The 14,764-nt window shown below is 40.7% G+C and overlaps 1 protein-coding gene across 1 annotated transcript in view; it reads right to left on the bottom strand.

Annotated features, from left to right (window-relative positions):
* RAPGEF5 (Rap guanine nucleotide exchange factor 5) overlaps positions 1–14,764 on the bottom strand; it is a 73,744-nt gene that overhangs the window by 22,709 nt on the left and 36,271 nt on the right. Inside the window, exons 7-10 of the mRNA XM_047097277.1 lie at positions 14,397–14,546; positions 10,584–10,681; positions 7,275–7,397; positions 5,113–5,291 (exon numbers count right to left, since the gene is read on the bottom strand). Of these exons, the coding sequence (XP_046953233.1) occupies positions 5,113–5,291; positions 7,275–7,397; positions 10,584–10,681; positions 14,397–14,546 (550 nt within the window). The remainder of the gene's footprint in view (positions 1–5,112; positions 5,292–7,274; positions 7,398–10,583; positions 10,682–14,396; positions 14,547–14,764) is intronic.

The raw sequence follows: 14,764 nt of genomic DNA on the forward strand, positions 1-14,764 counted from the left end.
GCTTATCCTTACCTCTAGGGAAAGATCTGTGCTCCTGACACCCCCTAGATGCCTCAAAAGATTCCTCCTTTTAAAATATCTATTTTGGATGACGCATTTAAAATTTCAACTGAAAACTCATGAATTCGTGTTTCTTTATATATAGCAAACTCTCATTATAACAGCTCTCTTGCCCATCTCTTTAATCAGGATGCTGTCTTTATGTTTTGACAGACAAGCCCCTCCCACCTCAGTGGTCCAAGCTTCCCCTCCCATGACATTCAGATGCATTTTCCTTGCTATCAACAAAATAGCTACTGTATTACATATCTATATAAAACATGGCATGTATCATGGGGGATACTGTCCCACATTTCTCATTTAGAGAAAAAAAAGGAGGAAAAAAACACAAAATAAAATCACATTGAGCTCCATTCACTCTGTAAGCTTATCTGTTCTGCATAACGTCAGTCATGCCCTTCAACCTAATTGGTTAAAATTCCACTAACTCTCAAAACCCCCAGAGGGGGCTTGGTCTCCCAGTTCAGCCAGGACAGCCTGCGAGTTGCGGACACTCCTTTTTCTGGGGTGCATTAAAAAAACACTTCTCTGAGACTAGTTTTTAAAATTAAGAAATCACTCTGATTTGATAAATATGAAGAAATATGAAAATGCTCAACAGTGAGCCAGTGCATAAAAACTACCTGGTGTATAATAACTTAGCTTGTACCAGATGCTGTCTCTCCCATCACATCTTCACCAATATCTTAGATGGAACTTGGGAACAGTGTATATATAACTCTGTATCCGGCTTCTTCAATTATACTCTGATACAGTATATATTATGAATTCTTCCCTATCATCAATGGTTCTATAACTTCATCAAAAATTTTTTCATGATGTGTTTACTTATTGCCCTATTATTGACATTTAAGTTATTCTCAATTCAATACAGAACGCAACAATGAGTATCCCTGTGTATAAAATTTTCAACTGTATTTATAGGTTTTTTGTTGTTGTTGTTGCTGTTGTTGTTTTTGTTTTGAGAGACAGAGAGAGAGCATGTGCACAGGCAGGAGAAGGGTGGAGAGAGAGGGGAGAGAGAATCCTAAGCAGGCTCCAAGTTCTGTGTTGAGCCTGATGCAGGGCTTGATTTCATGACCTCACTGAAATCAAGAGTTGGATGCTTAACCAACTGAGCCTCCCAGGTGCCCCTATCTATCGTTCTTTTTTTTTTTTCAATATATGAAATTTATTGTCAAATTGGTTTCCATACAACACCCAGTGCTCATCCCAAAAGGTGCCCTCCTCAATACCCATCACCCACCTATCGTTCTTTTAATTAAGTTAGACCTCCAGTCATTACATGAGTGGTCAAAAGCTATCCTTGAACTTAAAGGTTCTGGTAAAAACTGTCCCCAGAAACTGTACTGCTTTCCAGTGACACAGACTGGGTATAAAAGTATCTAGTTTAGAACCAGAAGAATGCTTGGGGTTGTGGCAGGACCCCCACGGGGTTGTGTATGTGGGGCACATACACAGCTGCCTGTGCCCTGGCAGGTCCTCCCTAAGTGGCCTGCTCCTAGTCCCAGCCCCATGGGCTAGATACTGCCCAATATAGCTGTGCCTGGGCTCCAGGGCAGAGAAGGTCAATCGGGGAGCATTTCGAAGTTCTATCCCCATTAATTGTGGAACCTGGAAAGGTGCTGCTGTCTCCATACCTAGGGTCCAGAATATGTGGGGTGGACACAGTCCTGCAGGACCCCCCACTGCTGGGTCTCCATGGGCCCAGTGCCTGCAGTTATAGGGGAGGCAAGAGGACTCAAGACTCAGTCTGATTGGTCACTTCATCTGGTTTCTGCCACCATTCTCCTGGGTGAACGCTATTTGGTATATTCCATGATAAACAAATAAAGATACCTTCTGGTCAATGATTTAGAAATCCACCTGTTTTTGTAAATCATTGGTGACTAAAGGCATCAATACTTTGACTCTGCTTCCCTTCTGTCATCCACTTCCCTCAGTCTACCCTTTCTGTTTCATCACACCCCTGGAAAGTTCACACCAGCCAGGACAGACTTGAGTCAGCTCCATTCCTCTCTCTCGCTTTTTAAAGATTTAAGTAATCTCTACATCCAATGTGGGGCTCAAACTTACAACCCTGAGATCAAGAGATCAAGAGTATGCTCTATCAACTGAGTTAGCCAGGCATACCCCCTTCTTTTTCAGTCAGCTCATCTCTTGAAGTGATGATTTGAGGTGAGAGGCTCCTGTGGTCAGCAAGAACTCTCCAGCCCCTACATCACAGCACGTCAGCTGGAGGCTCTTGCTTACTCCCAGGTCCTCTCACATTCCCAGGCTCCACGGTTCTGTGATTCCTCACTAGACATTAAGTTCCTTATGGCTTGAGTATGTACGTATTTCATTTTTATATTCTGCCCGTCACCGGAAAGCCTTGTAGACAGGCAGCTTTTCACACAGCACTTTCTGGAGTTGAAAACAAGACTCTTGGGGGAAATGGTTTTATCGTTATTCATTATAAAAAGGTTTATTATTCCTCATTTTATTCAACACCATTTATCTATCTGCAATCTTAGATAGAATTCTCATCTTTTTATCTTTAGCTCCCATAAACAATTGTCTTCTTTTTAAGTCATCCTTACAATAATAATTTTAAAAAAAGCACATATAACTAATGTCTGAACCTGTAAGTAGAAAAAAATGATTTCTCTAGAAGACAAATTGATACAGTACCAACGTTGGATACCAATCCAGTCTGGAATTCTTTGTTACCCAGGTTCATTCATTCCATGATAAGAACAGACTGACACTGAAACATTCCAGTTTAGCAAACATTCCTTTGTCTGTGTGAGGAAATAAACTCCACTCAAACCACAGAGGTGGGGGATGGGGTTGGTGAGAAGGAAGGGAAACATGAATATGCAAATAGATGCCTTAGGCAGAGGAGACACTTCATGATCATGGAAATTACTGTTTTCCCTTGGTTATTCCTACTAGTGTGATTATGAGGAATTTAACTTTATGTTTCTGTTGGCATTCTATTCCATGGGCTGGGGACAGAGAGACCAGTACAGTAAATAATTCAAGAGCATGGGGCCATAAGGAGAAGATGTGAATATATTTCATTTCCCTGAGGATAGATATAATCTTATACTGGAACTAAGCTGTGTGGTGTCATTTTACTCCTTGGGACATTAACATCCCGTTTCTCCAAGTAACTGGCATTTATAAGAAAGCTTTTGATCCAAAAGAGCCTCACCTTTATGAATTGCACAGGCTGTTTGGAATGCACTGGCCAAATCAAAAAAAGGAACATTCACCATAAAAACCATCCAAGATGTAGGCGTCTCTGTTATTTCTCTCTCCTCCCATTCTCAGTAACACCAAACACCAGGTTAGGTACTTCCATCATCTCTTGCTAGGTAAACAAAATATCATGCCTGTGGGGTCTCTTTGCCTACAGTTCAGTCTATGTGCTACTTCCAGATCAACCTTCCTGGGGGACAGCTCTGCTCCTATGTATGGGTCTCTTGCACAGACACTTGGTAATGAATCCCTGTCTTCTCAATTCAGTCCAAACTCTTTGACCTGAAATTCAACATCCTTCACAATTTGGTTTTATCTTCCTTTGCAGATCAACCTCCTGCTCTCCCACACCTTTCTTACAAATACCCCTCCACTCTGGCCAAAGTGGATGAGGTTCCTTTCCTTGACCATATGTGGTCTGCCTCCAGTGAGCCCCTCTAACACCCTCTTCCAGTGAGGTTCACCTCCATGGAGAGTGTGAACTATTGGAATCTTATCTGTCCAGTTCACCCAGATTTCAAATACAGACTTGAATGCTACTTTCTTCATGAATGTTTTTCCAATCCTCCTTTTCCACATTGTTGGCCTAAGAGCTTCCCTTCCTCTAAGGCCCCCAACAGAACTTGATCTTGGAACAGGGCACCCCCCCTTCTCTTCTGCACATTCGCCATTTTAATCATCAAAGCATCCTTTCCAGCACATTGCAGACTCCTCGAAGCCAGGGATTGTGCACAGGGTCAGTGCAGCATGGATCTGCACATGTAATGAATGATCAATATATAGTTCCTGAACGCATTACATGGACATATACTCCAAAACGGTGTGATGTAAAAACTATTTTGGGAGACAAAGGAGAAAGAAGATGGGAGGCAGAGGGAACTGGGCAAGATTCTGATTCATGCTGCCTACTTCTGTTGGAAGCTGCCTCAAGAGCAATCTCAAGATACGAACCTGGTATTTGAAGAGATGCTCCCAGCAAGTTACTCAAATGTCATTCAACTAACCTTTACTGAGTCACTGCTATTTACCAAGCTCTGCACCAGACATCTCAGGTACAATGTTTGCTTAGCAATGGTCCCTGCCCTCTGGAGGCTAACCCAGCCAAGTGAAGGGATTCTACCTAAACACAGAAGTTAAAAAATATAATAAAGAAGCTAAACGCGAAAAAGCATGTGTGTGAGGGAGAGTGGGATAGGGAATGGCTGATCCTGCATTTGAAAGTCAGAGATGACTTCAGGAAGGAAGCAACATTTGACCTAGGTCTTAGGAATGGCAGCCATTTGTAGGGTGGAAGGGGTCATTCTGGCTGAGCCAACAACACATGTCCAGGTTTGGAGGATGGTGTGTATGGGATAGACAGCCATTCACAGTGGCTGCACCCAGGGGGTGTGGCTCAGAGGTCAGCTGGGACTGACCAGTGCAGGGCCTGCTAAAGAGTTCGCCAAGTTCACACCGTGGGCATCAAGCAGTCAAGAGCAGAATCCTCAAATGCACCTCATTTGCAATGATTCTCCCTGCTCACAACACCTTCCCCGTTGCCCCAGGATGGAGCATGTGGGCGCTGCGCTGCCTGCTTAATCATCCTGCAGCACAGAGCAGACTGCTTTAGGCCGGTGTTTTGACACTGTACAGCAGGAATACTTCAAATGCAAAGACATAAATATTCAAGAAGAGACCTTTTCCATCATTTGGTCACTTAACTCAGTATTATACGTTTACCTCCTAACCCTTCTTATCATCACAAGGAAAAAAATGTACTCTCTCAAGGAGACGAGAGGAATTATGCTTTTCAGCGCCAGAACTCACTGCGCAGCGATTTTGATGAATTTCTTCACCAGCTGCACTCGCTTGCCCAGCTGGCCGCAGAGCAGAATTTCCGTGGCCACCCACAGCTGGACTTCATTGCATCTCTGAAGCAGAAGGCTGAGGTTCACGGTGTGCTCCCCGCTTCCTTGTCGGCTGAACGTGAAGTAGATCAGCTCTTGCTGAAAGACAGATTTGTACCAGCATTTATTTTTAGCATAAACACAAGTTGATACAAAAGTTAGTTCATTTTTCAGAGCTACTTCAGGTAGCAGCTCGCACAGCATCACAGGTCTTGAGAACAATAACAATATATTCAATTTGAAACAACGGAGTTTTAGAGAGATCAACAACGTAGTTTTAGAGAGATCTTATTAAAAAATGTTCACCTGGAATCTGCCCATAAATGTTATTTTTAGAATGTGCAGATGATGCCTTTTTACATGAAAATCTAGTAAGTTCTAAAGTTTAAATCATAGGCTGAATCAAATCCAAACTTCCTGAACTTGCTCTATCGGCAAAAACAAGGGAAATGTTTGCCACTAGTATCTGTTAAGATGCACATTAAACTCTCACAGGTAGAGTCTTCTGACAAGGTTCTCAAATTTTAGTGTGAATCAGACACCTAGAGGTCTGTTAAAGCAGATGGTTGGGCCCATCCTCTAAATTTTCTGATCCAGTATGTCTGTGGTAGGGCCAAAACCCTGCATTTATAACAAGTTCCCAGGTGGGGCTGATGATGTTGGTCTGGGTACCCACTCTTTGAGAACCACGGATATAAGATATAGTAAAATCATAAACAGAAAGAGAATGATAAGATTACGGCAACGTCCAAAATTTACAAAATTGAGTAAAACCAGCAACTATTTATAGAGACTGACCATGTGCAGAGGAACAGGGAGATTTCCCTGCAGGGAAAGGTACAGGGATGCAGAGAGGAACAGGGGTGCGTCTGCACTGTGTGTTTTGCAGAAGTAACGCCAGTTCTCACACTGAGTAAGCAGTACAAGCAGGGACATGTCCTATTCTATTAACATTTCCAAAGGCACAAATCATTTAGCTTGAATGAGTTCACTACTTGCTCAAACTTAAATTATAGGGGCACCTGGTGGCTCAATCAGTTAAGTGCCTGACTCTTGATTTTGGCTCAGGTTATGGTCTCACAGTTTGTGGGTTCGAGCCCTGCATCAGGCTCTGCACTGACGTGTGGAGCCTGCTTGAGATTGATTCTCTGTCTCCCTCTCTCTCTCTCTGCCCCTCCCCTGCTCACGCGCGTGTACAGGTGCACGTTCTCTCTCTCGCGCGCGCGCAAAATAAAATTTAGATTACAATAATGTTGGAATTGTTTTTAACGAGAAAATATGAAGACATTTAAAAGACATTCCAAAATGAAAGTGAAGCTCAAGTCCTCAAGTTGCGCTAGTTTCCTCAGAAGGAAAGGCTGTTTTGTAATGGAACATTTTACTACATGGCAAAGCAAATGCAACATATGGTTGCAGAGGGCTGTCTCATTTTTCATCTCTTGATTCCTGTGAGCCTTTTCCACTGGCTACATTTATTCCTTAATTGTCAGTAGCATTTTGCCCCTACTATTTTATAAATGTTTAAGCTGTCTTTTAAAGGGAGGGTTGATGAACATAAAAATTTGAAATATATCTCAAAGTTTTCAAGAAAGTACTTTATGTCCTGTAGCATAATCTAAATTTATAGAATGTTTTTGAGTAAAAGAATGGCTGTATGTGTATGTAGGTAAGTACATAAATATGGTTCTTGTATACATACAGTCAACTTTACAGAAAAAATAAAAGGATCAGTATTAAAGTCATCAAATGTAAAATGGCTCTTCAACCCCCTAGAGCTTCATAAACATGAAAATACATATATATCCATACATATAAAAACATAGCATATTTATACTACAGTACATGTATGGTTATATAAGGAACAAATAAAGCACGATCATGTATTCTGATTTTCCTAGGTTTCTGTCAGTCTTTCAATATATTTAAAGTCCCCAAATATCTCTGGGCTATGGTATCCTAAGCATAACTGCATCACCAGATGATGGATCTTCTTAAAACTTAGCCACACACAAATATTCCCTGAAGAAGAATTCACAGTGAAATAAAACTACCATTTATTTTATCTTTTCACTACTCACTTACCTCATGGATTGAATTGAAGAGACTCCAATCAAAATTCATTAATTCCAGAGCAAGATCCCAAGTGTTCATTCCCAAAATCCTCATCGACCTTTGCTGTGATTCCTCATTTTCTGCAAATGGGTTCTAAACCAACAGACAGAAGCAAAAGGACCCTCAGCAATTCCCAAATGTTTGGCACTGAACTGGCTGGCCACAGAAAGGCACTAGAAACCCAGATTAGGAAAGGCATCTTGTCTGGGTACACTTAATATTTTCCCTAGTCTGTTCATCTTTGGTAAGATGCAACCAAATTGGGAAACAGCCTTGGAAACGGTAGAATGTGATCAATGATACTTCACTGAGTTAGCCTGCCCCTCCCCCCTGACACACACACATACACACATACACACACACGCGCACACACGCACATGCGCGCGCATCTACAAATCTGATTATAAAACACTGCCCCAGCAGACAGCATAATGAAAGCGAAAGCCCTGAAATCACTTTGGCTTCTGGTAAGAATTAATGTGCCAGCAGGTTAGTATAAAAACAAACAAAAGAAATGTCATGGTGCACTTCAATAAAGACAGACATGGCTTTTACAGGAAATATGTTTAACAAGCCTCATCCCAGACACACATTTACAAGTTTTATTAAAATGCCTGTGGAAAGCGATACAAATTTAAACAAGAAATAAAAAAATAAATGTTACTTCATTTACACCCCATGGTAGATGATTATTTTAAGGATCTATTGCTTTCCCTACACAAATAGGTATGAGTCTGGTAATACTATTTCCTTAAAATCTGGCATGAAATTATTAAATGCTACCACAACTTTAAATCTTTGGACACTGTTAAATTTATTAAAAGTTATTTGGCATCTTTTCAAAATATTTGATATTTTCTAATTAAAATGTAAATTCTCCAGGGGCATCTTGGCCGGCTCAGTCAGTAGGACATGTGATCTCATCAGGGTCGTGAGTTTGAGCCCCATGTTGGGGTTAGAGTTTACTTAAAAAAAACACACAATTTGAATAGCTAATGATGTTAAAATTGTTAATGACTTGGGAAAAAAAAGAATGGGACTTTGCAAAATTTAAGGACATGACAGGACGAAGGGAATTCAGATTATAAACATTAATTCCTATTTAAAAACTACAAAATTATTGGCATTTTACAAGGTTTACTGTTATGAAAAGGTTTCCTAATTTGAAAAAAAACCAAATGACAAACGACTTTCAGAGAGCTTTTCCACAGATGTGATTCTCTTCAGAGTAGGTCAAGGTTCAAATTGTGCCCGTAGGCCAGAGCGGGACACAGCGTGGTACTTGATGAGGGCGGACTGAGAAAATGCATGCAAATACTGAGGTGCTGAGAGAGGGAAGCCCACCTTTCTCAGGGCCTGATTAGTCTGGAATCAGCCAGATGCCATGCTACACTGTAGGCATTCACAGGGAGAGCCAAGAGCTGGGAAATAACATAAATCTCGGCATACTAATTTGGAGATTTGGCTTTTTATTCCTCCTCCTTTCTCCCTAAATGCATCCCTCACCCTGGTACTGCCCTCTGGTTGCCCAAGGCTGTCCACAGCCCTCTCCAAGAAACACTGTCTATTTCTCTATCCCACTCATTCAGGGCTCTAACTCCTGCTCTCCAAGAAAATTAATCAATATGTAAATATAGTGCATGCTAGTGGCTCCACATGTTATCCAACCCTTATAATATTCCATTTCAACTGAACTCTTTTGGGGATAAAATGCTGAAAGCTGGGGTTCCGACAGGGCAATTTTTAGGTGGTGCACAGAGGTGGTGGCGGGAAACATTTGAGGGCAAGATGGCACCTGGCTCATCTCGGAACATACTTCAGAGTGAGCACCTACTTATTCCACTAAGACATTGCTCAGGCCTGCCTCCCACTCTTCTGAAGCTGGCTCTGGTCCATGGTGGGAGACAGCTCTAGGTGTGCATGGCAGGGAACTGCAGCCAAGTCTATGGGGAGCACGAGGAAGAAGGGCATGGGAGACAGAGTGTAGGTCTCCTTCGTCACCAGGAGCTCCACAGCAGCCGCAGGGTAGATGGTCCTCCTTTACAGTGAGGACTAAAGTCAAGCCAATCTCATTATCTACTCAAGGATGCTGTGCAGCATTGTGTTTGTCACAGTTCATTGACAGAATTACATCATGTACAGACACAGGACCTGCGACCTGCTGAAGGACACTCAGAAGTGGAAAGACCCTAGTAAGACAAAAGTTTTCCTTTCCTTTGCTCCCTCACCACCTACAAAGGAAAGGCATGTGTAATAGCTTCAGAGCCAAATATAACTGGAGTCCTAGCACTTTCCCTTCCTTGGCTGTAGGAAGTGAGAGTAAGTTACTCAGCCTCTCTGAATGTCACAGGATTATTGGCAATGTTACATGAGATACTGTATGTAAATTACTCAGCACCTGTCTGGTACTATGTGCAAAAACTGACTATGATTAATATTATGGTAGGTTGATACTTGTAGGTAATTTCACATAAAATATTTCTATTATAAGCAGTTTTGGTTAACCAATATGGTGCATACATTCCTCAATTATACATACAACAGGAGTCAGCTAGAAAGAACCAGCTTAGTGATGGCTCCTTGAAGTAGACTGAGACCAAGAGTCTAGATGATACCACCACAATCTGGCAGAGCCTGTCTTTTATGGGTGATGGATCCGAGGCCTGATCCTACCATGCAGAAAGCAACCATAACACTGAGGGTTTTAGGAACATAATGACAAATCATCTGCTTAGGCATAAATGTGCTTAAGTTTGAAATGAAAATAACTTACAGAGTGGGTTCTACGTTTCTTCAAATTCTTACTCCTATCTACATCCAAAGTACCATTGTTAGGAGCCTACCTTACATGGGGAAGGTTGATAATCTACCTTTTCTTCCAGGGAAGGGTACACTCAAAGTGCACCAAATGGACTGAAACAAGGATATGGAGTCTCTTTCTCCTTAAATCTGCACAGGGTACATTTCTCAGCCTAATCTCCACATATCCACCCAAAAAGAAGAAATAGAATTAAGATTCTGTTGAAGAGGAGGGTCACTTCGTTCATATCCCTTGTTTCAGGGGCCCAGAGAGAAGCAGGGTTTGACTTCAGAAGGGTTTAGGATTCCTGAAGTTGTACTTGCCTTGGATTTGCAAAAGCAGTGTTATTTGACAAGTGTATTGTTGGCCAGGGGAGGGGGTGGTTCAATGTACTTTTCTAACATGTATTACAAACATACAAAAAAAATATGATTTCAGTGTGCCACTTGTGTTTCAAGTAAAAGGCTCAAAGTCCTTACCAAAGTGTCAGCCAGGTCTTTCCGGTAGACATATATCCGACCAGATGCTTCAAGGGATTTGGAGATGGCCAAGTCATTTGGCTGAAGTTCATGTTTTTCTTTATTAAAAAAAGAGGGAGAGAGATTAGACACACAAGAACAGTGGTAGGCATACACAGTATATCTAAAAAGTGAAAACTGCCAAAGAAAAATATTTAAAAGCAAACAATATAGATTTAATTCAGTTCTGCATATTCTGTGCAATGGCACCAATGGGAGCATGGACGTCACTGCTCACAATCCATAAAGTGGAAACCTCTTATCATTCCTTCTTATAATTTTTAGTCATTCTTTAGAATACAGACCAGTTTAGGGAAGAAAAGTAAAATTCACTCATAATCCCATCACTCTGAGATAACCATATAAAGGCTATTTTGATAACACTTGGGTCTATTTTTGTTCTGATCTTCACGTAAGTGTGTATAACCAATACCCACACACATATATAATTGCAATTATTTATACATATATGTTCAAAATTAGTATGGATACATACACACATATACATTTATAATTATTCTATATCTGGCTTTATATTCTGATTTTGCTATAAGCACTTATTATAACCACTTGTCAAAAATATTTAGGTATGTCATGTTTAATTGGTATATAACAGTCCATTATACCATCATTTCATCTTTCCTCTATTGTTGACCAATTTAATAGTTTTCAATATTTTTGTTATATAAATTATATGGCAAGATATATGTAAATACTGGCACAGGGTGTGGCACATAACAAGGGCTTGATAAATGGGATCTATTATTATAGCAGTCATATACTCCTGAAGTCAACATCCTTATGCATAAATTTTTGGCTGCTTATAGATGATTTTTTAAAGATAGATTCCCAGTAATGGAATTACTAAATCAAAGGGGAATGAATATTTTTTAAAGTTGCTGATACAGGGGCGCTCGGGTGGCTCAGTCAGTTAAACGTCCAACTTTAGCTCAGATCATGATCTCATGGTTCTTGCGTTTGAGCCCCACATCGGGCTCTGCACTGACAGCGCAGGGCCTGCTTGGGATTCTGTCTCCCTCTCTCTCTGCCCCTCTCCACCTCAAAATAAATAAACTTAAGAACAAATAAAGTTTCTGATACAAACTGCCCAATGGCTTTTGAATTCTTACACTGATCAACACTGATCATTACTGGTGTTAAGTAGGCTATTCAGCTAAAACCAAAACTAGATTCTCAGTTTATTTTGTATTTCTTGACTACTAGTAAAGTGGAGTATTTTTCATATTTCCCTTATTACAAACTGTTCCTGTCCTTCAGTCATGTTTCTACCATCACTGGAGCTCTCTTATAACACAAAAGCCTTCTTCATAGAAAAAAGTCCTCCTCGTAACTACAAATTACAGATGGGAATTGACTAAACCAATCTTCGAGTTCAGTGCACTTTAACATAATCAGCTTCTAAGTCAGCCTTTTCGTTACCAGCACGGTGGGGGAATGCAATATTCCAAATACGTTTTTCTAGATAACTTAATCAGTTCAAAGGCCAAATTTTGTTTTGAACATTTCTGCTTAATACAGAGTACACAAATGATAATCCAATATATTCTTTATGGCCCAGCATTATAAAGATCAATAGCACTTTCATGTCAGGCTGCTGACGAGCGTGGTAAATGGTCCCACTTGGCTGGCCTCTCAAGTTCTTCTGTCTCCCTCTTCCTCCGGCTGCAGTTTCTTACAACCTGTGTGTTCCTATGTCCACCTTATATCTGGATTTATGAGAGCCATTCTGCACTTGCTACGGAGTCAAATGCCATGGCTTTCTGATAGTAACTTTTCCATTTCCTGAGAAATATTTTTTTTTCTTATTTTTAGGTTTGTCACCATACTATAAAAGATTAAGGGTCATAGAATTTTAAGCTCTGAATAACTAGGTAGGCAGATTTCTGTTACTACATACATATACGTTTCTCTAGGTACAAAATGACCCTGAAAGCTAGGAGGATAACAGCACTAGTCTTTTTAGAAAAATCCACAAAACCTACAACATTGCAACGTTTTTAAACTTCTTTTGACAAAAGAAAGTAAGAGTAGATCTCATTGTCATTTCATTTTGAAGTAGCATTTAAAACACTATTCACTGAAAATCAGGGAACTAGAGTAAGGAATATATTAAACTCTTCCCCCCTGCTTTTTCATAAAGCATTATTGTTTGGAGAATATTAAGCTACAGGCAGAAAGGTTCTTAACAGACAAAAGTACTAACTAATGGAAAATGACGGCACAGTTCCACATCTGTGGGATAACTCAAGAGATAAGCTGATATTTCTAGCGAAGATTAGCACTGAGTCTATACACATTACGACACTGGCCTCCCTGATGAATCTAATTTAATAGAGTGTAAAAATGGTATTTCATGGCCATCAAATAGACACTGAGTATTCAAAGAGCTACTCATTACTTCCCAGATTCATGTGTGGCCCTGGGTTGACTGTGAGTCACCCCCAAGGGAGATGGGTCTCAGTGGTGCTACCAAGTTCCTTCAGGGTCCTTCCTCCTGCAGAATGGGGACCTGGTGACTACTTTCTGTAATGGTACTGTCTTGAGGGAAGCTCAATACTGTTTGGAATAATTTAATATTTTTGGTCATTTAAAATGAAACATAATAGACATTTATCACATCTATCTGGAATGCCTGAAATATTTTATCAAAAATTCGACCACTCTCCGATTAAAGTTCATGTAGTCCAGATGTTTCTCCCCCTTTTGCTCTTTTTCTCTAGATAATGTTTTGATGATGGGATGCACAATGAGGGCCCCTTGAGAGGGAAGGAGAGACTCTCATTAGGCCCAGGCAGAAGGCTATATTGGTTCGCATATGTAATCCACTAGCTTGTAGGGCCATTTTACCTGCTTCTGAGTAACAAAGCAATAGAAGATTCTGTCACAGCAATGCTGTAACACCAGGTTAAACTCTGACATTCTTCTCTTTCCTCTAGGATGATAACAAAGGGTAAACAGGAATGCCAGTTATCTGCTCCCCCTCTCCCTCCGGCCCTATCTCTGGCTGATTAGTTCACACAGTACTTCCATTTTTCAACTACTGATGCTAAGTCACTTTCTTTTTATTTTTCTCAGGGTTAATGAGATATTAAATAAAGACTGTAAGCCAAATAGGGGGCCAGCAACATCGAGATCTGACCGGCCCCAGTGAAAATGGAGGGGTCTGTTCAGGTCACGTAGATCGATAGTGTGAGCTTGTAATCTGTGTGATCTTATTCAAAACAGACAATAAACCATTCTCTGAGGATAAATAAGGCCCAACAGAAGGAAAAGCTATAACCAGACCTCACTCCCCACGTCCACCTGAAGGAACATTGCCTGGGAGCTTTCAGCTTAGTGTGGGTTTTATTTCCTTCAACAGGGAGTCTTTTTAAGTATTAAACTGTCAGCCAGCAATATGACTAGGCTGTCTTTCTTTTTCCTTCCTAAAGTAATTTCATCCTTTAGCAATTTCCCAAGTTAATTTAAATATGAAAATAGAAGGCTTATCTAGAGTATAAAATATGAAAAGCTTTATATTTCAAAACAGTGGCATGCCTCTTTATTCAGTTCTTGGGGAGGAAATTCAGTATCCAACAGTACCCCACCGTTGTCATGGAAACACCTCTGGTAGGCGGCTTCTTATTGTTACTGTGGTCATCCAGCTGCGGACCCAGAAGGGGCAAGCTGCACATTCACTCTATAAAAATGTCGACTCTCCTTTCAGAGGAGATCTAGGGAAAGATTAATATTCCAGGACATAAAATCGTTTACCCCCAGAGAATGCGACGGCCACCAGAGCCAGATCCTCTTCTGCGTGCTGGATCTTTTCTGCCACAACTTTCAGGATCTCATGTGCTGTACTGGAAACTTTTGCCTTCACACTTACATAGGAGTGCTCTGTTATATACACATGGCAAAAAACTGCACACAACAAAAGAAGGGTTAGTAAACAGATAACTATAGTCAGGTACAGACTTTTTTCAAGTGAAGTCATCTACCTTACTATTCTCTTTAGTAGGAAACATACAGAACTAGATTTACATATTTATGTCTGCACCTAAGTGCCTGAAGGCATACATATATAAATGGGTGCTTGCACACACATGAGATGCAGATGTCATCAAGACCTGGTAAATGGA

Source organism: Lynx rufus, unplaced genomic scaffold (genome assembly GCF_022079265.1).
Source record: "Lynx rufus isolate CCGP_SWC_20201006 ecotype Redwood Valley unplaced genomic scaffold, mLynRuf1.p SCAF_4, whole genome shotgun sequence".
Taxonomy (NCBI): Eukaryota; Metazoa; Chordata; class Mammalia; order Carnivora; family Felidae; genus Lynx; species Lynx rufus.